Source organism: Callorhinchus milii, unplaced genomic scaffold, assembly GCF_018977255.1.
Source record: "Callorhinchus milii isolate IMCB2004 unplaced genomic scaffold, IMCB_Cmil_1.0 Scaffold14, whole genome shotgun sequence".
NCBI classification, from domain to species: domain Eukaryota; kingdom Metazoa; phylum Chordata; class Chondrichthyes; order Chimaeriformes; family Callorhinchidae; genus Callorhinchus; species Callorhinchus milii.
The window spans coordinates 14,209,791-14,233,149 of record NW_024704755.1 but is presented as its reverse complement, the minus strand read 5'-3'; the positions used below and the strand labels follow the sequence as shown (position 1 = coordinate 14,233,149).

The following is a 23,359-nucleotide window of genomic DNA, read 5'->3' as shown; positions in this document are numbered from 1 at the left end:
TCCAATTCACATTTTGAGGCATATTAATGTAGATAGTTGAAGTCAAAAAATAACTATCAGCTTCAGGATGGAGGGGGTGTGCAAGGTCTCCTGGGAGCTGATCTGGCTCCAAAGTGACTTGCTTGGCAATGGAATTCAAGTCTGCATTGAAGTTGCAATTATGTGGAACCAAAGCACAATACCTTTGGAAACCATGTATTTATCATCGAAAGGAATATGTTGGAATATGTCACGGTTCCCATCGAGGCTTGTGCCAATGCCACACATGCTCTGCGGGCTTTGGTTTTAATCTGAAATATAAGAGGCAGGATTTGCTCTTGGACAGATCCAAGATTGAGGCTCTCGGTTATCCATAGTTAAGACTAATTTTCAGTTCTTACTCAGTCCCTGCCAGTTGGTGGATAACTTGCAGTAAATGACACTGGATAAATAGTTAAATTACTGTAAGGAGTATGGAGTACAGATGTCAATAAACTTTGCAAGCTCTAATCTCAAAGCTTTCCTGCTGCCTAATGCACTGTTCACGTGTTCTCACTATTGTGTCTGTGAGAAGGAGTGGTTGAATATTTTTTTAAAAAACAGTGCAGTCAAATAAATTGCCAGTCAAAGCCCCTCTCTGGAGATATACTTCATTAAAGGTGGTTTAATTGTGAAGTCCTCCAGGATGTCACCTGACCCACATTTCGGTCCTCATAACTTCCTGTCAGCTGTCTTTTTTACTGCCTTTAAAATCTCAGGGTGTTGTTATTTCTTTTTAAAACTACATTCTATAAGCAAAATGCAAACAATGTTGCTTTGATTATTTGGTCCATCCGAGTCCATTTAACCTGGACCTTACATATAAACACCTCAATTATTTTGCCCCACCAGGCAATCAATCTAGCCACATTAGTGCAATCAATCATATTAAAAGAACCATGGGTCTAATTGGAAAGCGGGAAACATCAGTCTGTGCAGCAAAAAAAACGTTAAACCGCACACTTCCTCTTCAGCAGCACACTCAGTCTCACTCCTCCATCCCCCAAAAGAACCTACCACAGACAGCAACTAGCTTGTACTTCCCTTCCCCTATAAACATATTATCCCCCACCAACCTCTCATTATGTCCATTACTGTGCATCAAGTCAACAAAAAACAGCAATGCAGAAAAGGACAATTCTTCCAACAGTTGCTCACACTACATGTCATGATACATGGAAGAACTAAGACTAACAACTTTCACTTCTGTAGTCAAAAGTATTACTTGAGGAAATGGAAGTTCAAAGAACCAGGGATATAAAGTGGATGTGATTAATATTGTGTATTTCAGATAAAGTGTCCTATTAAGATTGACATCAGGTGACATACAACTACAAGGAAGGAAAAGAGTTGGCATTCCATGTATAATTGTAATCAATGCAATGTGTCAGTCTGGCTCAGTGGTAGCACTCTCACCTTGAGTCAGAAGGTTATGGGTTGAAACCCTAAGCTAGGGCTTGAACTAACATAGTCTAACCTATAACTCACCAATGCAGTGCGGGGGGAGGGGGTTGTATTGTCAGAGGTGCCAACCTCCGGGTGAGACATTAAACTGAGGTCCTGTCTGCCTGTTTAAGTGGACATGATAGATACCAAGGCACTAATAATTTAGTATTTGAAAAGACAAGAGAGTTTCTCCCAGTCTCCTGGTCAACAATCCCTCAAATAAAAAATTGGTCATTTATTCCATGGCTGTTTGTGGGACAATGCTGTGCACAAGCTGTATGCCTGGTTCGCTCTACAAATAGTCACTCACTTCACAGTAAATCCTATTTAGCACCTTGGGACATCTTTCCAATATGAAAGGCACTATACCAAATGCAAGAATTATTAATATATTTTATAACTTCCTTATAGAAAAGGTTGATGGAATACTAGCTACCCGAGTAATTTCTAAGGCAAACATAAATGACCAAATATGAGATGCCAATAAAATGATGCAACCTGATAATTTCATATAGTACCTTTCACATTGAGAGTACAGCTGAAAGCGCTTTACAGGATGTATAGTGACTGGATTTTATGGGCAAATGTGGTAGCCGATCTGCACAAAGCAAAGTGTCATAAACATGCTCAAAGTGAATGACCAATATTATCTGGGGAATTGTTGGCCAGGGTATTTTCACGTACAATGTCATGGGATCTTTAATGTCCACCTGAACAGATAGATGCAATCTTTGTTTATGTCTCATCTGAAGAACATAATTTCCAACAATGCAACACTACCCCAACTATACTGGAATTTCAGTGTGTACTATGAGACATGGGGCTTGAACCCACAACCTCTGGTTCAGAGGCAAGAGTGCCTTCAACTGAGATATGATGGCAACAATTATGTCAAGAAGATTTGGCCATTTTTGTTGAGATACTTATCTACCATAATATTAATGTATTATTGGGAGTGCTCAATGCAAAGATTAGTTTCACCTATACCTTCCCAAGGTAGCTCTCAGCAGTGCATCCTACTTCAGTAAATGTACACAACAATGAAACAATGTGAACAGACATCTGCTGCGTTGTCTTTGGTTCTGTGAAACACTTAGTTATACTGTTTTTCAAAAGGTCTTCCTATACACAGTACTACCAGGGAGACCAGAAAGTCGTGATATCATCAAAATGTCTAAATGTCCTCATGCACTGAACACTGTCTTTGAAGAACTAATTATTATTAAAATCGATGGTAACATGACTCTTTGGTCACCCTGTATACAAATGTCCTCAGTAAAAGAAAAAAAATAGGTTTGGATTCTGGCTTGACCATATCCTGACCACCCACCCACCTCCTTTAAGAGTGCGCCCAGTGTCAATAGGAGGGCAGCAGCAGCACTCACCCTCCCATGGTTCGAGTAACTCAAGGTCAGGACCCAGTGTAGTCACAGCAACGTCCAACAAATTTTCACTAACAGGAAATGGCCGAGACCCTAGACAACCAGTCTGCCCCCTCCAACAAGTGCATTCCCAATGGGAGCTTTCACAGTCTACATTCCTTCATAGGAGACTGAGCTCTGACTCATCATTCCTGTTTTGCCATATGAATCTGTTCATTCATCCAGGCAAACCACAGCTATCTTCTGCATCCTACACTTTGTCCACCTGCCCCTGAATCATCTGCACTGTTAAAAAGAAATTATCTGCATTTTATAGCCAGTTTGAGCATTTTCACCAGCAAAAAAAGCACAGAAGTATTCCTCAATATTAGTCACACAATTTAGATCGATCAAAACCATAGAAAGATGATCCAAAGACATTCTGGGAAGACAGGCACTTTACAAATACTCATTCAGTCCAACAAAAATAGAAATAGTTAGTAGCTTAACTATCAAAAGCCACTGTTTTGATGCATTTTCTCTGGCATATTATACAATAGAATGTACATTTATATAGTACTGTTCACGTGGGACATCTCAAAAGGGTCTGGTACACCTTTTGATTCAGATTTTTTTAAAAAACATATCGTCTTCAAGCAAGAAAGACTCCCAAAGCTCTTTTCATTTGGCTATATGAAATCACTTCCTTTTCATCCAATATCAAATGCAAGGATTATTTAACCTTCCATGGGGCAGGTGAATTCCAAGATTTACAATTAAAAAATATGATTAATGAAACAGATATCTGAATGTCTCCAGTAGAATCTTGATGATCCGCTAGAGCCCATGTGTCTCTCCAATTTACAACAATAAACTTTCTCAGTTCAATGAAATTCAATCAATTGAATATCGGATAACCAAATAATTAATTTTAAATGTTTTGTGCAATACTATACAGTGAAGTGCAATGTAGTGATTATGCCAATGTTACCATATCTTATTAAACGAATAACCAATGCATAGTGAAGTTCAATTATTTTTGGTGGGGAAGAACTCGATTGCACATTGATGATTCTCTATTATTTTGGGGGGAAAATTATTTTCTATTCACACTGTTTTACGTGAGAATGTTCCTTCCCAAGAAACCAGATGATGAAAATAAAAATGTAGTATAAAACATCGAAAAACTGACTTTCCAAAGGGAGGCGAGATGTGTTCTTCTCTATGCCTTGAGGTGGAAGTGTATTTTTCAACCCTGATGCTAAACTAAGTTTGGAATTAGATCTGTTTTACTGAGAAACTTTTTTTTTAAAAAATCTACAACATGTGCTCAGCGGATGTAATACAGAAATTTGATCTTAAAAAGGTTGGTGTATTCCCTGGGAAACAGTAAATCATTACTTTATATTTAATACCCACACGTTTGGCAGTGGTAAAATAGGTTTAGATATACAAGTCCTGAAGCTAATCTTCTACTATTCTATGACCATCTATTTCATGTAATATGAAGAGGTGTACACTTCTTACACACTAAGTTCAAAAACATAGTCTGAAGAGAGCGTGGATTGAAAATGTGCAGGGTATGGTCTTTTACTGTAGAGTCTGAAACCAATTAAACAACCAGAACGATCCCATCAGAGACATAATTAGAATTGGGTTGTAATTTAAAACAAACATTGTACAAAAAAAATAAGCTATGGAAATAGATTGAATAGGATTTCTAATCCTCCACCAACATGACTCGTACAACCCACTCAACACCTTAAAGAAGGTTACACCCTTGGGCACACTGTCAAATCAAACCCATCCTCAAAAAACATTTACAGTTTTAAGTTAGTTTCTGGGAGGAGGGTATTGACACGTCTGCAAATTGTTCAGCTTTCTTTCAACTGAAATTATTGATGGAACACAACAATTCACACCTCCAGCACACCAGACTTCATAACAGTACTTAAATGACCATCCTAGTGACTCAAATAATTTTGCAATATATATGGTGCGATTTGTTTTGAAATATGGGGAACTGAATTCAACATATTATCCAAAATAATGAAGGTATCAGAGGACCAAGATTGCAAATATCGATCTGTTCAATACTGTAAAAAGCCATCACTCATCACAATTGAACTCTATATATCCCCGTACAAAGTGTCAATTCATTGTCAGTGAATTCAATTTTTCCTCATGTTGGATATTTTGTCATACAGCAAGAAAAATAAAATAATTTCCTCAAGTGTAACAAATCAGCATCACTTACTCTCATATATTTACTTTCCTTAGGTGTTAACCATATCCTAAGACAAGTGAGCAGCACAAAGCCATCAAAATTTACTAGAAGATTTAGGAAGTATTTTTCCAGGTATTCCTGATCAGCACATTAAGAATGCTATGGTAAATGGCTTTACAGGACAGATTAGTAAATGATATGGTAACACTGATCAGGCCCTCCTCCAGATTCCTTTCCATTCATACAAACACAAGATTAAAACAATCCACGTTGAGAATTGCTTGCAGCTGCCGAGACATCTGGTGCATCAGCAACTTTTCCCAAGTAGTCAGTGCAGTGGAAGCTGAACTCAACCAGCGTCTCCAATCTAATAAGAATGCATCACCCTTTCAAACCACTACTAGCTCTTTCAAAAAAATGAACATTTGGAAATTATTTTGGGGTAATGTCTACTGCACTTTTCAAAAAGCTTAGCGCTCAAAACTTGGAAAGAACTTCCATCCATGAAGTAGGATTGGAAATACTGTATAACTCTTTTGCCAAACCTCTAGCTACTCAGTATTTCACAATCTAGTCCATTTCCTTTAGTTTGTTTTATTTCCTTTCTAGTTTAAAAAGACCTAAACAAAGGAATCAACAGCTTTAAATATTATTTGAAATATTCCCAGAACTATTTAAAGGGCCAGAGCTTCAAGGTGGGTCTGTAAAATCCTGAACTGAATATTCTAAAATATAAGTAACAACTTCCAAGAACCCTTTCCCTGCTCTCTCCAATTTGGTAGAAATGTCAAACAATTACATTACTATCTTTGACACAGTCAAACACTCCATCCTTTTCCACAATCTCTCCTCCTTGCTCCACGACACACATCCGTCTTATGCTAATTTCACTTCCATCTATCCCAACATCTTCCCTTTGTCTCTTCCAACTGGTTTCTCTTGGTCCTGGAGTGACATGTGGCGGTCCTCAAGGCTCTATCCTTTGTTCTCTCCTTTTCACCAATGTATGTTCCCATTAGGTGACATCTGCAGACATGGGGTCCACTTCCAATTGTTTGCAGATGATGCCCAACAATCTGGCATGAAATGTGCTATATAAATGCAAACTACTGTTTAAAATTACCTCCTCGCCTCTATATACAAAATGAGTCATTATACAGCAATAGTGAGCCAGCCTTTTTCTGAGGAATTCCCAGTTATTTCTAACTGCACAATCTGGGTGCCATTACTCAGTTTGGCGTTTCAGTTAAGAGTCCCTGGAAGTGGACGACACTGGCAGTCTAAAACTATGATTCCAAGCCCCTTCAGACAGAAAAGTCATCAACATGGAATTACGAGTACCATAAAGAGGAACCACGAGTCCTTTGTTCCAATCAGAATTTTGGAAGAAGGCCAAAGCATGTCTGCAAGTGTTTTTTTGTTTTCCGTACAATCCCTCTAGCAAAGATGACTGATAAAGTTCTACATTAGTTTTTCAAAACCCACCCAGAGACAATACCACACATGCCTCTCCTTCAGCATTCCCAGCTCTCAAAAGTGTTAGAGAGACAAACGAAAACAGTAAATTACTATTACATGCATGTAATTACATGCATGCAAATTAAAAAACTAAATTGCATTTATATAGCAGACAATTTGCACAGACCAGTACCCCACAAACAGCTATACCACCCTTCTCTTTTTGAATAGTGCCATGGAATCTTTAACATCAAAGCAGACAGGACTTCAGTGACTCATCTGACAATGGAGTGATGGCCCAGCACTATTATTATAAGCCATGATCTCAAAAGTCTAAGCCTGGAACCCTCAACCTTCTGACCCAGAAGCAAAAGTGGGACCAACTGAGCCAGGCGGACACTGGTAATATCCAATTTTTTTCAATACCACTGCATTATTCCTGCAGCTGGCAACAAGCAGCTTCAACCACAATGACTTGTTTGGTCAAGAGGAAATGAGATTCCACATTGTGCTGCGAGACAGTGATACGGGTGCCTTTTCAGAGCATAAATTGCACTCCTATTTATAGATTTGTGATGGTCATCCCACATAGTCTCAACTCCCTGCAGGTGGGTTAGTCTTCTGCTAATCTCCATAGTAATTGATGTGAAATTTGAGAACAGTTTATACTGCCAAAGAACACATTTCCTCGTAAAATAGTATTTGCAACACAAGATCAAATCAATTTGAATCACACTTGTTTTTTAATTATAAAGTGCACAAACAGCAACGCAGCCAGAAATTCACAAGATTAACCTTAATCCAACCTTTAAATGTGGTGACCCCCAAAAGGGTAACTTTGCCTGATAAGCACCCTATCACACATCACTTCTAGGACTATATACATCGACTGCTCTGCAAAGGTTAGGCGGATATGGCTACCCGCGGGAAAGGAGCTATCAAAAAATTTAAAAAGGTGAACAGTAATAAGGTAAAAAAAAGTCAGATTTAAAAAGTTAACCATAACAAGGTACAGTTTCAGGAATTCTTGCGCTGAAAAGCAGCTTAATGATGCAATAATTCCCAAACTATTGAAACTAGCCAAAAATACAAAGATGAATATTTTGCTTTTCCACTGATATATATGAGTATTATTAAAAAACCAAGAACTGGAAACTACTCTGAAATCAAATTACTTGGTATTTACACGTTTAAAATTGTGTCAAAACCTGATACCAGTCATTTCCATCTCCACTCTCGAAGAATTTTATACACAAACTGTATTCATTCCTGCAACCACACTTTTGGTCAGATAGGTCCCGATTTTGTTGGGGATCAGCCATTCCCTTGAGCTCTCTTGAAAACCTTTGGGAGACAAGTGACTTTTCCCTCAAAATTAGCTTGAGAAGTGGGGAAAGAGACAGACTGCATGCTGGATAACAGGAGACAAGTGTTTGGTGGGAGCTGAAATGGACAAATTACCCTCAATGGATTTCTGGACACTTCTGCTGCTCTTATGTATTTACAATGTACAACTTGAAATGATATGGGCTCAAGACATCTGTAAATTGCCACTTACTCGAAACATTATTCAATGCTACAAACAATTTGTTTGGGGCACAGCTGGAGAAACAGAAATTAACAATCTTAGGAGGCCAACCTGTTAGTCAATGAGTCTAAGATATGACATCGCATTATGTCACCTTGCAACAACTTCAAGTGAGCTAATACAGTTATAAACAGGCTGTCTGGAATTAATTTTAGAAACAAGTATTTGTGAAGTGTGCAAGGAGCAAACGTAGCAAGATCCAGCCAATCAAAGTGTCATTCATATGTGGATGTGAGCAGGTAAGCTTTCAAGACACCAACACATATTTAGAGCAGAGGCCTATGCTGCTTGTATAATATAGGATTGCTTATAGCTGCACAGTTGCCAATGAGAGAGTGTGCTTGTACTATTCTTGGAATTCTCTGCTAGTTTACTTTGTGGGATGGAATTCCAGGCAGCAAAAACATGGAAAAGGTACAAGAGTCCATACGTAGTCATTTTTAAATTGCAATATTTCCAATCGGTGGAAGCCGATTCGATAACAACTTTTAAGAGGGAAGTAGATAATTATTTGGGGAGGACAAATTTGCAGGGCTATGGAGAGAGATCGGGGAAATGAGATTGACTTGGAATGGGATTGATTTGGATAGTTTTTTCAAAGAGCCGGGACAGACACGGTGGGCCAAATGGCCTCCTTCTGCAATGTATGATTCTATAATTCTATGAAACCATAAACCTTCCTCGATTTCTCAGGGAAGCCTGGACATGCTACCAGTGAAAAAAAATCATTGCTGACTTATTGGGACAGAATGAAGGATGACAATAATAAACATAGCAGCCAATGCATTTAATGATAGTTGCTTATTGTGTAATCTTGGATACCATTGCCCCCAAAGATGGAAGGTGGTATTAATACTTCAAGTAACTCATGTTGCTTACAAAGCTGCTTCTGAAGGCAAAGCTTTAATTTAGGTACACATACTTTTCTCACATTTACAACTGTTGGAGTTCAAGGACAAGGCACATATTTCAGAGCATCGTGCATTATTTCTGCACCCTTTTGCAATACCGAAGAGTCCAAACAGAACAGTAAGAAACACCCAGTTACGAGAAGCACCAGTAAGTCACCCCCCCAATGTTTTGATGGTTGTCCACTGCCAATTTTGATAGTCGCAAGCATAAAAGTAAACTTTGCAATGTACATATGCAACACATCTGACACCATTACATCACTTATACTACAACTTTTCATTTTGAGTCCTGAGAACAATTCAGGTGAATGCATTGGTGGAAGGTTTGGTGACCCTTATGTACGAGTCGCCTGCAAAGCCAGACTTGCAAAACCAATATAAAAGCAGTTTGAGTAAGCAAGTTTTGAGGAATTGTCATCAATACGTATTCCTAACACCAGTTTAAGCATTTTGACAAAATGTTTGTAGGTGGGGGGGGGGGTGGTTAGAAAGAGAATTAAAGCTCATGGCTTCTAACTGCTATGTAGTACCAGTTAATCATTTTAACTATAGGTTTTCTCTATATTATTGTACATCTAAGAGACAAACATAGGCAGAATTGCTTCCTGCCAATGGCATTATTTCAAGAACAGAATATTGAAACATTTCACAAACAAAGTCAGACTCGACTGTGACCAAAGGAATCCACATAAAGACCACACAATGACGTACACTCTCAGCATGAATACTGGCTGCAGTTTTTAATTTGTGAAAAGCACATAAAGCTACAATGCTCAGTCAGCTACTGACTATCCTCATTGGGGGATGGGAGAGGAATGAAGAACAAGATGCAAGTAAGTGAGGTCATATAGGAGCTTTGTTGGCGCCAAGCTGACGCGCAGGGCATTGAACTGTTGGAATCAACATCTGCGGCAGTCGATTCCTGAGCCAGGCAGATCAGGAATCTAAGGCAATATTCCAAGACATGGCTAATGACATACCCCCAACCTGCCTCATCAGCAAAACTTGGCAGGGCTGGCGACTGCGGCCATTGGAGCAAGGATTTTTCCCACTCGGCTTCTGTTAACCCTGTAGCCAAAGTCCCAGTGGGTAGAGCAGCCCAGCTGAACAATCAGCTTGTCAGATGACGGCAATGATTCTCAATGGCAAGCTATGTGGTTTTAGTTGAAAAACTCCAGCAGTACACCAGCACACTCTGTAGGCCACAAGCTATTGCCAAATGTGCCCAATACTCCCTGGAATTAGGTAAGCAGGGTGTGTCTCTTCAGGGAGAGAGAGGGTGCATTAATTCTAAACAGGGAACTTTTCAGGTTGCATGCATATGTGAACTCTGTCTGTTTTGGATACTCTTGTGCATGGTGATGGGTCTCCATATACATCAGACACCAGTCTGACCCATCTTGGAGTAATTTATCAGTCATGAATCATCTCATCGGCCAACAGAGAATTACACATGTAACAGATCAGGTTGGGTGGGCTTCACTGTTCTACTATCAGACTGCTTCAAACTGTACAATTCACTGCATGACCAAAAGTGCAATCAAAGAGATACGTTTGGAGGGGTGAAGAGGGGGTGGGGGAGGGGGTGAGCAAGCCGTAGGGAACTGGGAATGGAGTTGCAGACAGCAGGCATTAACTAGATGAAAGACCACCCACTGATGGTGGGCGATAGAGCAGGGATGTGGCGTACAGTAACACCAACCAAACAGTAATATAGTAGCCAAGTGGCTGTGCGAATGTTCCTAATGAGTGTGTTACAGGCAGGACAGAATCCCATGTCAAAAAGCTAACAGTGAAGTGGAGCAGTAATGGCCTGCAATCAAAACAATCTAGTGATTGGAATGCTTCCCGGAAGAGAAAAATCATTACAAGTACAATAGCTTGGGAAACAATTTATGAAATTATCCAATAAGTGAGATAATGTATATAGATACAGTAATTGCTAACATGGTAGCTAAGTCTTCGCTTAAATATGGTTCAATAACCAAGTACAAAACCCCAGGCGAGAAAATTGCTTCTAGGAATGACTCCAAAGGGCAAGGGGAAGGAAAATGAATCACTGGGGGGAGAGGGGGAAGAAACATTTCTATACAAACCCTAAAACAAAAGGGGAACTTAGTCACTACCAAATAAAATGCTAGGGTTTTGGTCAGAGGTAACGCTTCTGAAGACATCTCTTTAAGATTAATAGTACTGTTTCATAATTCGTGTTATTTATGTTTACTCCATTTCTACTATGCACAATTAAACCTCCCTGCGCTAGAATATCAGTTGAAAGTTCCAACATGGGACTTGAACCCACACCCTTCTGTCACAAAGGTACGAGTGCACCAATTGAACAAAGCAGAGACCTGATGCAGAAATATAGCAGGCATTTACACAGAATATCCCAATAATAACCATTATGTGAGTGACCAATCTGGGATTTTATTTGCAGGAGCAAATTCAAAAATAACAGGTTGTTACTATTAGATCAGTGGTATGGGATAGATTATGCTCACATCAAAGTTGAAAGTTGCATTTGTTTCTCATTCAGCATGGGGTTCTTTTTGTTACACTGGTTTTGTTATTCTTGGTAAAAATAGAAAATACTATGAAGAGAATCTACTAAGATTATCAATGACATTGAACTACGTGGGAAAGTAGTTATTCACAAAATGGACATCTAAACCACCTATTTCCACTTAATTGGGCAGCCAAATGATAAATAAATGACTTTCTCATATTTGAAAAGTAATATGAATTAACCACTTTCTCACCAAAGCAATACATGAATTGTGGCCGATACTGGTCAGTTGTCCAGTCTCATGACACCAACAATACTGCTCTGAAGTCAGGCATTAAATGTTCCTTCCATTCTATGAGAAGATAGCTGGCCACTGATGTAGCTGCAATCACCCACCCTGTGTGTGGGGGTGGGTCTGGGGGAAGAGAAACAGTCACTAGTTGCTCATACAATTAATCCACAACACGTTGCATCATATCTTAATAAGAAATTAGCAGGCCTGCTCATTACTTCTAAAAATAGACAACAAGTGCTTGTTGGGAAATTTCAGCCACTTTTCATTGTTGGTTGTGAATAATGGCATCCACAGACAAACTCATAATGTATAAAAGCAGTATAAAGTAAACAGCCATGATTGAGGTTGGGGTGGATTTCACTGCTTGATGTTCTGCCATTATTTAAGTTATTCGACCTGGTACAAAAGAACCTGAGCACCTGCAACAAACCAAGGAAGTTAACCCCATCAATGTCAGCAATTTCATTTTTGTCGGCAAAATCCATTTGTAGACTTTTCAGAACAGCTTTCTGCAGTCAGGGAATAAGCAGAAACTGAGATTTGGGTAAAATACACAAATCTAATCACATTGCATCCATCATTTCAGATCATTTTAAAGTATTGTACAGGAAGCCTTGTACGGAGCATTGGACTTGGACCTCGAGAACATCATCGTGGCTGGCACGTCAAGCTATCCTGTAAAGGTCCTCCAATCACGCTGAAGGCAGAGGTCATGCACAGATTCATTCAGTGCAGATACACTGTAGAAAAGGTAGGAATCCAGACATGGTTTCTAAACAAACATAAAAACATTTATTCCTGAGATGACAAGCAACCTTTCTGTGTATATTTATCAACAAATATTAGGGTACTCGGCCTGTAGAATTCATGACCCAGACATGATTATATTTTTAAACATAAAGAGATGTATTCATTTATTGATTCCTATTAGGTTAAAAAACAGATTTAATACTTCTGCTGAAGTATGCCAGTGACCCACACTGGACTCTGCTGTTACAAATCACACAATGTTAAGACTGTTAAATTGCTAAACTTAATAAATAATATCCTTTTGATATGATTCCTATTATATCACTGGGCATTTCAAAACGCTAATGCTACTGTGAAGTGTACTTTATGTAGTCAAATATGGCAGCCAATTTGCACACAGCAACTTCCCGCCAATTCTATCTGGCATCTCTTGGATTTCTTAAACATGGCATCTGACAATGCAGCCCTCCCCTACAAAGGGGCAGGTTGACACCTCCAGATAAAACTGGTGATTCACTTAATGACCCCCTGGGGGTGGGGGGACTGCCACATTCAAAGAAAAAAAAAGGTACGACACTTTATACAAATTTCTTGAAGCTCTGAGAGTCTGAAGATACTAGCGCAGTGTCAAATGCATGGATTATTTATTATTACCACCTCCAATCTGAGGAAATAAGTCACTCGTTTATTTGAATAAATTTATTGGTTGCACATTCATCTTTTGAAATGGCTGATAGTGTTGTCCGAATCTGGCTCTGAAATACCAGCATTGATTGACATCATGAAGAACGAATTCAGCTATGTGCACTCGTCTCCTAATTAATAAACAGCCACATACAGAAAAATATCATTACTGCAATCTCCCCCACCCTAACAATCTCATATGATTAATCACAAAACACACTTGCCAGTCAAGATGGAGGTACAGTAAACAGTTTCTTGTTTTGTAGTAATGTCACCCATCTGGTTTAACCGGATCACACACATTGCAATTTTTTTAAAAAGAAACAATGTACCCCATTATTCCAGCAAGAAGCAGACAGGAAGTCATTCGCCCTCAGTGATTAGTGAGAAATTAGTGTCTGACAACAGAAGCAATGTGGGTGGGAAAGAAACACGACACAAGCAGTACTGGAATCTTTAACATTCTTCATTTCACACACAATTAAACAGTTTAGAGGCCAGATATCTTCAGTAATCAGATCCAAAACTAGTTTTAAGAATTTTTTAAAAAAAAATAAAAGTTCCTAAAAAGAATGACCCTTTTAAGAGGTGAAAACAGTATTACTTCAACACGAAAGCTCCAGATTGCTTTTCATCTTCACATATTCAAACCTAAGCCTGCCTTTTTATTTGAAAACTTTCCTTTGGTTAACATATCCAGGGTGGCCCCATTCGAACATAGAAGAGAAATTGTGAGAGCAGAATTGTTTAGAACATAGTCTATTGCAGTGGAGTCCTGTAGCTCAGTGGTTAGAGCACTAGCCTTGCATTGGTCACTCAATCCACGATTGTTTGTGGGACACTGCTGTGCGCAATTGGCTGCCACGTTTTGCCCACAAATATACAGTCAATTTGCTTTACAGTGCAGATGTGAAAAGCGCTATATCAAATGCAAGGGTTATTATTGTATATCCACAACAGATATCCATGCTCTCCTGATAGTTCAGTAGACCGGGTTTCCACGCTAACTAGCCATCACCCAGTGCTAAAATGGATAAACTCTGGGTCACTAAGTCTCCATAAATGTGTTTTGTGTGTCCTATAAGTTTATAGAGGTTTACAACTGTAGCTCAATGTCCCCAGTACAATTGTCAGCATCAATAAGCACATTCTGCTCTTTGCTCCGTATGGTACAACTGCCAAGCACATAAATGCTTGCTTTCAACTCCCCAGAAAGTTAACACCACAAGCTTCAAACACTGCAACAATATTAAAAACAAGTCTCATTTTGCCCAATTACTTCAGCAATTACCTGCCAAAGTATAGACTTACAAAGAGAGCCACACCACAAAACTGGGAATGCAGCTCCCGAGGGCATGTGACTTCTTTCGTAGTTTTACACCATCATACCATAAGTGAACAATTCTGAAACAACTTATCCATTGTGTGGCACCAACAATGGCTCAATTACTTAAATTATGCAGCATTTCCTTCTCCTCTGTAGGGCTAATCTTATTCTTTAAATACAACAACAACAAAATACAGTAAGACTCGCAGAAGTCTCATCTTTATAAATCGTTCAATTGCCTAAGTTGCAAATTCACCCAAGTCCTATTCAGTTTCCTATTGAAAGCCATTTAGATTTCTTTGCATTACTCATATTAATCACCTCCTAACTCATAACTCTGCTCCCTAGCCTCCATGACTCTCGCACAGACCGGCTGCCATGAATCGTGAGAAAGGACGTCCTGATCCATCCACACATGCGCAGTTACTGGCCGGCTGCATTGAATTTCGGGAAATGTAGTATTGATCTATCAATGCACACACGGAAGAACTTCAATTCCTGCGATTCAATGCAATTCCAACGCTTGCGGGCAAGTAGGCATGCGGCGATGGGTCAAGACATATTGAATCGCAAGAAATGTAGTCTTGACCCGTCACTGGATGGGCACTTACCGGCTGCAGTAAAGAACTACCACACGTGCATTTACTTGCTGCATTGAATTATGGATGTGCAGTATAGGTTTATTAAATCCTATTTGATTCTACTTATACAGTTTGCCTGCAACTCGGACTTCATGCAAGTCAATGGTATGGTCCCGGCTAATAAGACACAGGATAAACAATGGCAAATGACTGGAAAATGATTATAAGTAGCCCTTTGCTTTTCTGATTTAAAATTTTATTTTTCAACAGAAAAAAAATAGGGTTTTGGGGGCTTTTACTTGTAATGAGATTCAGACATGCCTGCACACAAGGAGGGGAGAGAGGCATTTGCACGCATTGCCTCCCTCCTCTCACAAAATCATCAGACGTGCCTGTGCACACGGAGGGGAGATGGAGAAAGAATATCACATGCACAGTTTGCGTCAATACAGGTAATTTATGGCGGTTTGCTGTGTTTGTTGAATAAACACCAATTACATTTTTTTTGTGTCAGGTTTTCAATTAAAACCAAAAATCAGACGCCCTAATTATAAGTAGTACATTGGTCAGCTACAGAATTACACATTACACTGTAACAAGGAACAACTCAAAAGATCATGAAGTTAAAAGTCATGTAAACCCAGAGATAGGTGCACAGCTTTGGAACACAACCCCAGAGCCTGTTTTTGCTTGAGAATATGTTAAACTTTGCATTTTATTGCTGGATTCACCCTGACTGTTCTGGCATAGTCATGCTGCTAAAATATTTTCATTTGACTCAAACGCATTTACTATAATAGAATAGAATGTTCACATACAATACAGTAAACATCCTTGTAACAAGATGTTCTTGTAGGAGTCTTCCTTCCTGCCTTATCTGCGATACTTTCATCACAAAGGTTTTCATCTCCTCCTCGCACACGATGTATTGAACCCACACTGAACAGACAAGTGATGATAAATCTTTAAATAAACAAACTGCATGTATCTGCAAAATCCTTACTGTGCAGTTTGGTATATTTTACTAGAGTACAGTAACAAATTTTTTAGCAAGTTGCAAATGTTCATATAATATCGATTTGTATGCATCATCTGCAACTGTATTTAAACCCTTGCCATCTTGTTACCAATTTAGTGCAGGATAATAATAATACTCGCATTTGATATAGCCTTTTATCACGAAGACGCCTTCGAGACGCCTTCACAGAAAATACTGTACAGTGAATTGACCGTATATTTTGTGGGCGAAACGCAGTGGCCAATTGCACACAGCAGTGTCCCACAAACAGTTGCGGATTGAGTGACCAAATTATTATTATTATTTTCTTGAAGGAGTTATTCCCCCCAGAAAAGCGATCCGCCAATCGACTTAACTGCTAGAGAGAGGTAAGGAAACTTGCCCAACATTTTCCCCTGCTTGCGAGGCGATTGTCTAACCACTGAGCTACAGGATGGGATATATCCATACAGACTTCAGATACTGTGCTGGACAGGGTCATATTGGAAACGGTGTTTGGAAATGTATTAAGCAGAGAGCATATCCTTCCACCATGCAAGTTCTTAAATTGTGCCTTTCTCTTTTCTAGTGAGACTAGAAACAAGCCAGAACAGCTTGGCTCACATATGATGCAATTGAATTGCAAAATGAGCAAAGCAGACAGCTTTCCCAATGTTACTACAAGCTCAGTTCAAATCAGACATAGGGCAGTTCTTTTTGAAGACTCAATTCAGATTGGGAAGCTACAGCAAACTGACGAGCCATTATGTGTCTTTTGCTGCTTTACATAACTGACTATGACAACCTCACCATAAAACAATTTATACAAAGCTCACCTCAACAGTGAATCCCCTGCCCCTACTGCACAGCTTGATGGAATGCATTATTTTGCTTGATTTCTGTGTGGATACTAATAGAATCCTCCAGAGAAGATTTCATATACATCTTCTGCTGTTGCGGTAATTAATTCAAAAATGCACCTCGCAGGTTCCATGATGTCTAAGTATGAAAAGGTACTAACTAGCTTACGTCACACCAAACCACAAAACAGAGGGTCACCCAGGTTTCAATTGTCAAGTCTGTGCTAAATTCAGCTGGAGAAACATTTTGAGAGCTTTTATAATTGTAAAATTTACTTTAGTATCCCTAAATATGGGGGGGGAGGAATTCAACCAGGATACCAACTGCTTTCCAGTGACTCCTGCTGGTAATTTCTTACCAGTATTCACCATCTGGCCTTACATATGAAAGATGGCTACTCGGGCAGATACAGCAGGGTTGACCAGGACACAGATTTAAAATAGTTGCCAAAAGAACCAAAGGGAAGGTGAGGAGACATTTTTTTCACACAGCGAGTTGTTCAGATCTGGAATGCATTGCCTTAAAGGGTGGTGGAAGCTGATTCAATAGCAACTTTTAAGAGAGAACTACATAGATATTTGGGGAGGACAAATTTGCAGGGCTATGGGAAGAGCAGGGGATGGAGCGGGGAGTGGGACTAATTTGGGCAGCTCTTTCAAAGAACTGGCATGGACCCGATTTGGCCGAAAGGCTCTTTCTGTGCTGTATAATTCTATGATTCTATTCCTTTTAGTTTCCCAATTTCACTGTCATCCATTCTCTGTGGAAAACCATTAAAACATTGAAGTGTTTTTTTTTTAAAAAAGGTGGAATTGCTGATGCACAAGGACCATATTTCATTTGCACAATAGTTTACAAACTAATTTTGTGGAAATGCTGCTTGAGGTTTCGTAATAAAAATGGAAGCACAGGTTAGAATAGTTCACAAACAAACAGGGAAACAACATTAGTAAGCAAACTAACAAAACCCTTTCAAATCTCCTCGACTTTGCAATTATTCTGGGTATCTATTGGAAATTTTCTTACCTTGCCTGATTCACGATCAAAGTCCACATACTCTCGGGTTGGTGTTTGTCGTTGCTCCCCATGCCAGTTTGCTGGGAAAAACTGCAGAGATAGATTGGTTCCAGTAGCCACAAAAGCCTTTCAGGAAATCAATACAAACTATATCAGAGAACAGGACTTTAAATAAATTATGCAGTCAGTCATTTATTTTACATCAGTGCCAAGCCCTATGCTCAAAGCCTGCCAGGCAGCACAATATATCCAATCTTCAGAATTACACACAAACATGGACTCATCATTTCTTATCAAGTGTAGAGTTACAGACATTCAATTCTACCCCGACATGCAACCCACAGGATAGCTTGAAATAATGCATTGATCAATATTTTCAGCATTAATTATTCTACTGGCCAGGACTGAATAGCTATATTTTGAATCAATGTACAGTTCTCAATAAACATTTCTTAAAAGGCAGTAGAATATAGTGAATCAAATCCAGAGAATAGGCTTCTCCAGTATGCGGACAGCAAAATAATCAGTTGCACTCATTTAGTTCAAACATTCCTAATAACTGTCCTAAAGCAAGCAATTTGACACATGGGGATGGAGCTTGGCATCATTGTATAGCCTGTGTAAGGCAAAGGTCAAGCTGACCTGGTTACAACATGGTTCATATTTATTCTATCTGTGACTTTGGAGAGAAGTGAAAGAAAGAGGACAACCATTTTCACTGACTCCATAGAACTATTTTCAAATGAAAAGGAACAAAAAAATTCCTTCAAAAAAATTGGTCACTCAATCTACAACTGTTTGTGGGTCACTGCTGTACGCAATTGGCTGCCGTGTTTCGCCCACAAAATTGTGTAAAGCACTTTGAGATGTCTTGAAGATGTGATAAGGCAAGGTTTATTATTATTAAAATACTGCATTCAGTGTTCACTGCTTAACTGCAGTTTGATCAACTGCACAGTACATTTGTAGATGACATGTACCAATGACCCAATTAATAATTCCCCAAAACAGATGCAAAATAACATTTTACATGTGCTTAAGCTGACCGAACAGTTGCAGGTTTGAATCCTTGTCTGTGCTGAGTCAGCTGATCTCAGCCAGGACAACAGTGCGGGCATTACAAATGGCTTTAGTAAAAATCAGCCAGTGGTCTGGTTCCCGATTGCGATCCAGGGATGATTGCTGGCAGGCGTGTGTAGATGAATGTCAGGTGAAGACAGGATTGGACTCGGCTATGAGGTAAAAAAAAAAGCCTGCCAACATTTACTGTCAAGGCGCAAAAATAATGACCACCTAGACAAGGTACCAAAGATCATCCGGCACCCATAGAGCAAATGCACTTTCAAAAGAAAGGAGTCAAAATATGCTCAGGTGAGGGGAGAAAAATTAGTGGAGAATATAAAGTCTGGGCCCAAGCTTCACTAAAATCTACTGTACGCTCAATGCTTAACCATCTGTCTGAAAAGCAGGGATTTTACTTGTGTCACATTGCACTAAATATTAATCACTGAACTGAAACTACTTCAAAAAACAAATGTTCATCTGAACCTGATGTTCATCTGTTCATGTTCATCTGAACCATATGCAATACACCTTTGATGGAAATTTGACATCTCAGTTTAACTCACTCTTTCCTGAAGATTATAATAAAATAACTATCAATACTGCACCAGGACAGCAGCAGATATTAGGGTTAGGACACTATTATCTATCCATCCTTAACTTTTTTTGAAGATGAATTACAGAATCTCATTAGTTCACACAGTAAACTATTGATTAGCAATAATCTCCAAGCATATAGAATGCATTTTAAAATTAACGACAAATATTTTAAACCATGTAGAGTAAACGTGCAATAAAAAGAAAAATATTCAAGATTTTATTACTCTTGAATATTCAAAGTCTGCATTCCCACAGTTCTAAACAAGAGATAATATAACTGTAATATAATCCAAATATACTACTAACAATAGAATTTGACAAACATTAGAAATTAGCAGCCAACCAGCTGTGACAATGCTTGTGCATTTTAATCCTCTACAAAAAAAAACATATTACAACAGCAACGCAGGATGTGGGATTACTGACAGAACAGTAATCATTGCCACTCCATCATGGAATGCTTCACATGGATTTGTCTAAGTGTTGAACGATCTCAATATGCTATCGGGAACAAGCAATGGATAGAGACCCAGCGCTGAGAGAACTTTATTAAAAAAATTGAACTTATTGAGTCCATTCCAACTACGGGCTTGGAATAAAGTAATGGACAATATACGAGTGGAAATTCACCTGGCGTATCAACATTGCTGGATAGATAAAAGGGATCCCCTTAAACTTGAAGTACATTTCACTATTTTGTGTCTCAGCCACAAAGCAATTTCATGGTACCTGAGCACTCTACATCATGGTTACCGATTATGAGAATAAAATGCAAATTATGGTTAACATTATTTACACCACATTCCAAGCAAATACCGCTGCCTTCACTCAATCACTTCTGGTACACATGTTGAAAAGCTTAAAGTCTATAAAGTAGAAGAGGAATGTATATGAAACGCAATCAAACTGTGTACACGTTTCTCTAACTGAAAGAGCATTTAAAGAAATACGGCCGAGGCCCTGATGAATACAATGCGATTAATAGACATTTAGATTTTAAAAAAAGGGCACGTTGAGGCCTAAAAGTTGAGGAATGTCAAAAGACTCCCCAGAAATGATGCCAGAGACTCCAATTATTTTTCTGCTCGAGGGGATCTGGCTATTCCCTGAAGTCGTGAACAAACGCTCAGCGGCAGTTAGTTCACAGTTGTAATTCCTACTGACAGCACAGTAGTGGCGAAAACTTGAGAGCGAGAGAGAGAGAGAGAGAGAGAGAAACAAAACATTTCGCCATCTCGTTTAATCCTACATTTTTCACTCAGTACCTGGAACGCTTTACCCCCCAAGTCATCGGGTTCTGCTCTAAACGTTTACCTGACGGCAATCCCGAGCTGCACTGCCTCCCCCCACACTCCCCCCACCCCCCAAGTACGCAAACGTGCGGGACCTTCTGGCATCTCAAAAATCAGTGTATTTACAGATTACTGAGCTTCACTTCGGGGTCTGTCTGTCCGTCCGTCTGACTGTGTCCGTCTGACTGACTGTCTGTCTGACGGTCTTGTCATTGGGTTTGTGCGCTGAGCGATGAGTTATTGGGTGTTCGCTCTGGTACCGGATCACAGGCTCCGATTCCCTCTCCTCTCACTTCCCTCTCTCCCTACACACTCCCCCCCCCCCCCCCCGCTCCGCCGTGTGTGTGTCGGTGTCCAGTCCGTGCAGACGAGGAAGTGAACGAGTTGGTGGGTGGTGGGGGGGTTTACTCACGATCTCAGACCGGCCGTCCCTGGAAGCATTCTGGAAGCGCATCTGCCTCTCTTCGTGCGGCCGATCGCGGAAACCCGTGTATTTAATCTGAAATGGGCGAAGGAGATCCAAATCAAAACGGAGCAGAGGGAGGGAGAGAGAGAGGTGGGGAGAGAGGGAGGGAGGGAGGGAGAGAGAGAGGGAGGGAGAGAGGTGGGGAGAGAGAGAGGGAGGGAGAGATAGAGGTGGGGAGAGAGAGAGGGAGGGAGGGAGAGAGGTGGGGAGAGAGGGAGGGAGGGAGAGAGAGAGGGAGGGAGGGAGAGAGGTGGGGAGAGAGAGAGGTGGGGAGAGAGGGAGGGAGGGAGAGAGGGAGGGAGGGAGAGAGAGAGGGAGGGAGAGAGAGAGGGAGGGAGAGAGAGAGGTGGGGAGAGAGAGAGGGAGGGAGGGAGAGAGGTGGGGAGAGAGAGAGGGAGGGAGGGAGAGAGGTGGGGAGGGAGAGAGAGAGAGAGGGAGAGAGGTGGGGAGAGAGAGAGGGAGAGGAGGGGGGGAGAGAGAGAGGGAGGGAGGGAGGGGGGAGAGAGAGAGAGAGAGGGATGGAGAGTGGGGAGAGAGAGAGGGATGGATGGAGAGAGGGATGGAGAGCGGGGAGAGAGAGAGGGATGGAGAGCGGGGAGAGAGAGAGGGAGGGAGAGAGGTGGGGAGAGAGAGAGGGAGGGAGGGAGGTGGGGAGGGAGAGAGGTGGGGAGAGAGAGAGGGAGAGAGGTGGGGGGAGAGGGAGGGAGAGAGGGAGGGAGGTGGGGGGAGAGAGGGAGGGAGGTGGGGGGAGAGAGAGGGAGGGAGAGAGAGGGAGGGAGGGAGGGAGAGAGAGGGAGGGAGAGAGGTGGGGAGGGATGGAGGGAGGGAGAGAGATGGAGGGAGGGAGGGAGAGGGAGGGAGGGAGGGAGAGAGAGGGAGGGAGAGAGAGAGAGGGAGGGAGGGAGAGGGAGGGAGGTGGGGAGGGAGGGAGAGAGAGAGAGGGAGGGAGAGAGGTGGGGAGGGAGGGAGGGAGAGAGAAGGAGGGAGGGAGGGAGAGAGGTGGGGAGGGAGAGAGGTGGGGAGGGAGAGAGGTGGGGAGAGAGAGAGAGAGGGAGGGAGAGAGGGAGCAAAGTTGTACACACTTGTGCACGGTCGCGGGCTCTCGAGATCTCGTCGGAAAAGTTTGCGTGGATTTTTTAAAAAACAATTAGCGAGTAGTTACTTCATCATCAACATCATCAACAACAACAACAGCCGCCGCCGCCGCCGCCAAACTACAATCCCTTCGCCTCACTTCGCCTCTCGCTGTAAAAACCACCGGAGGGGGATCCCGCCCTGTGCTCGGCGTGAACCCCGGGCCGGGACCCCCCCCTCTCCCCGCCACCCACACCCCTGGCCGGGGACCGTCCGTCCCTCTCCTCCCTCCCCGGAACCCACACTCTTCCCCGGGACTCCCTCCCTCCTCCTCCTCCTCCTTCCCCACCCGGGACCCGCGGCTCCCACACCCTGGCCGGGGGACGCCGTCCTTCCCCCCCCACCCCCCGCCCCCCGCCCGGCGCCTCAGACGCTGCGCTTTCACCTCAGCGGCAACTCAACACAAACTTTACCGGCTTCCCCCCTCCCCTCCCGTTTCTGCCGACATCTCACCTCACATTCGCGGCTGAGTTTGCGGAAGAACTCCTCGTTCTCGAACTTGCTCCTCTGATCAGGGACGACCCGCGGCATGTTTCCTCAGCCCCTGCCTCTAGCCCTGTGCGTGCGTGCGTGTGAGAGTGAGTGAGTGCCGCTCGAGCTCACGGCTCTCTAACGGACAACTGCGGCTCGCGCCTCACTGCACTTCCTCCAGTCTCGAGGCTGCAGCGCTCGCGCGCTCTCTCTCACTCACTCACTTCCTCTCGGCAACACTGCACCATTCACCACGGAACAGGGGGCGCCGCGGCGCGCATGCGCAAGGACAGGCCCCACCCACCCC

General features: G+C 41.6%; 1 protein-coding gene across 4 annotated transcripts in view; it reads right to left on the bottom strand.

Moving 5' to 3' along the window:
- cbfb (core-binding factor subunit beta) overlaps positions 1 to 23,334 on the bottom strand; it is a 34,447-nt gene extending 11,113 nt beyond the window's left edge. Inside the window, exons 1-3 of one of the 4 annotated variants that reach the window (XM_007904688.2) lie at positions 23,035 to 23,334; positions 21,394 to 21,480; positions 18,037 to 18,153 (exon numbers count right to left, since the gene is read on the bottom strand). In XM_007904688.2, coding sequence (XP_007902879.1) covers positions 18,037 to 18,153; positions 21,394 to 21,480; positions 23,035 to 23,112 — 282 coding nt within the window. In that variant the 5' untranslated portion in view covers positions 23,113 to 23,334. 4 annotated transcript variants of the gene reach the window in all.
- Between the last annotated feature and the right edge of the window lie 25 nt (positions 23,335 to 23,359).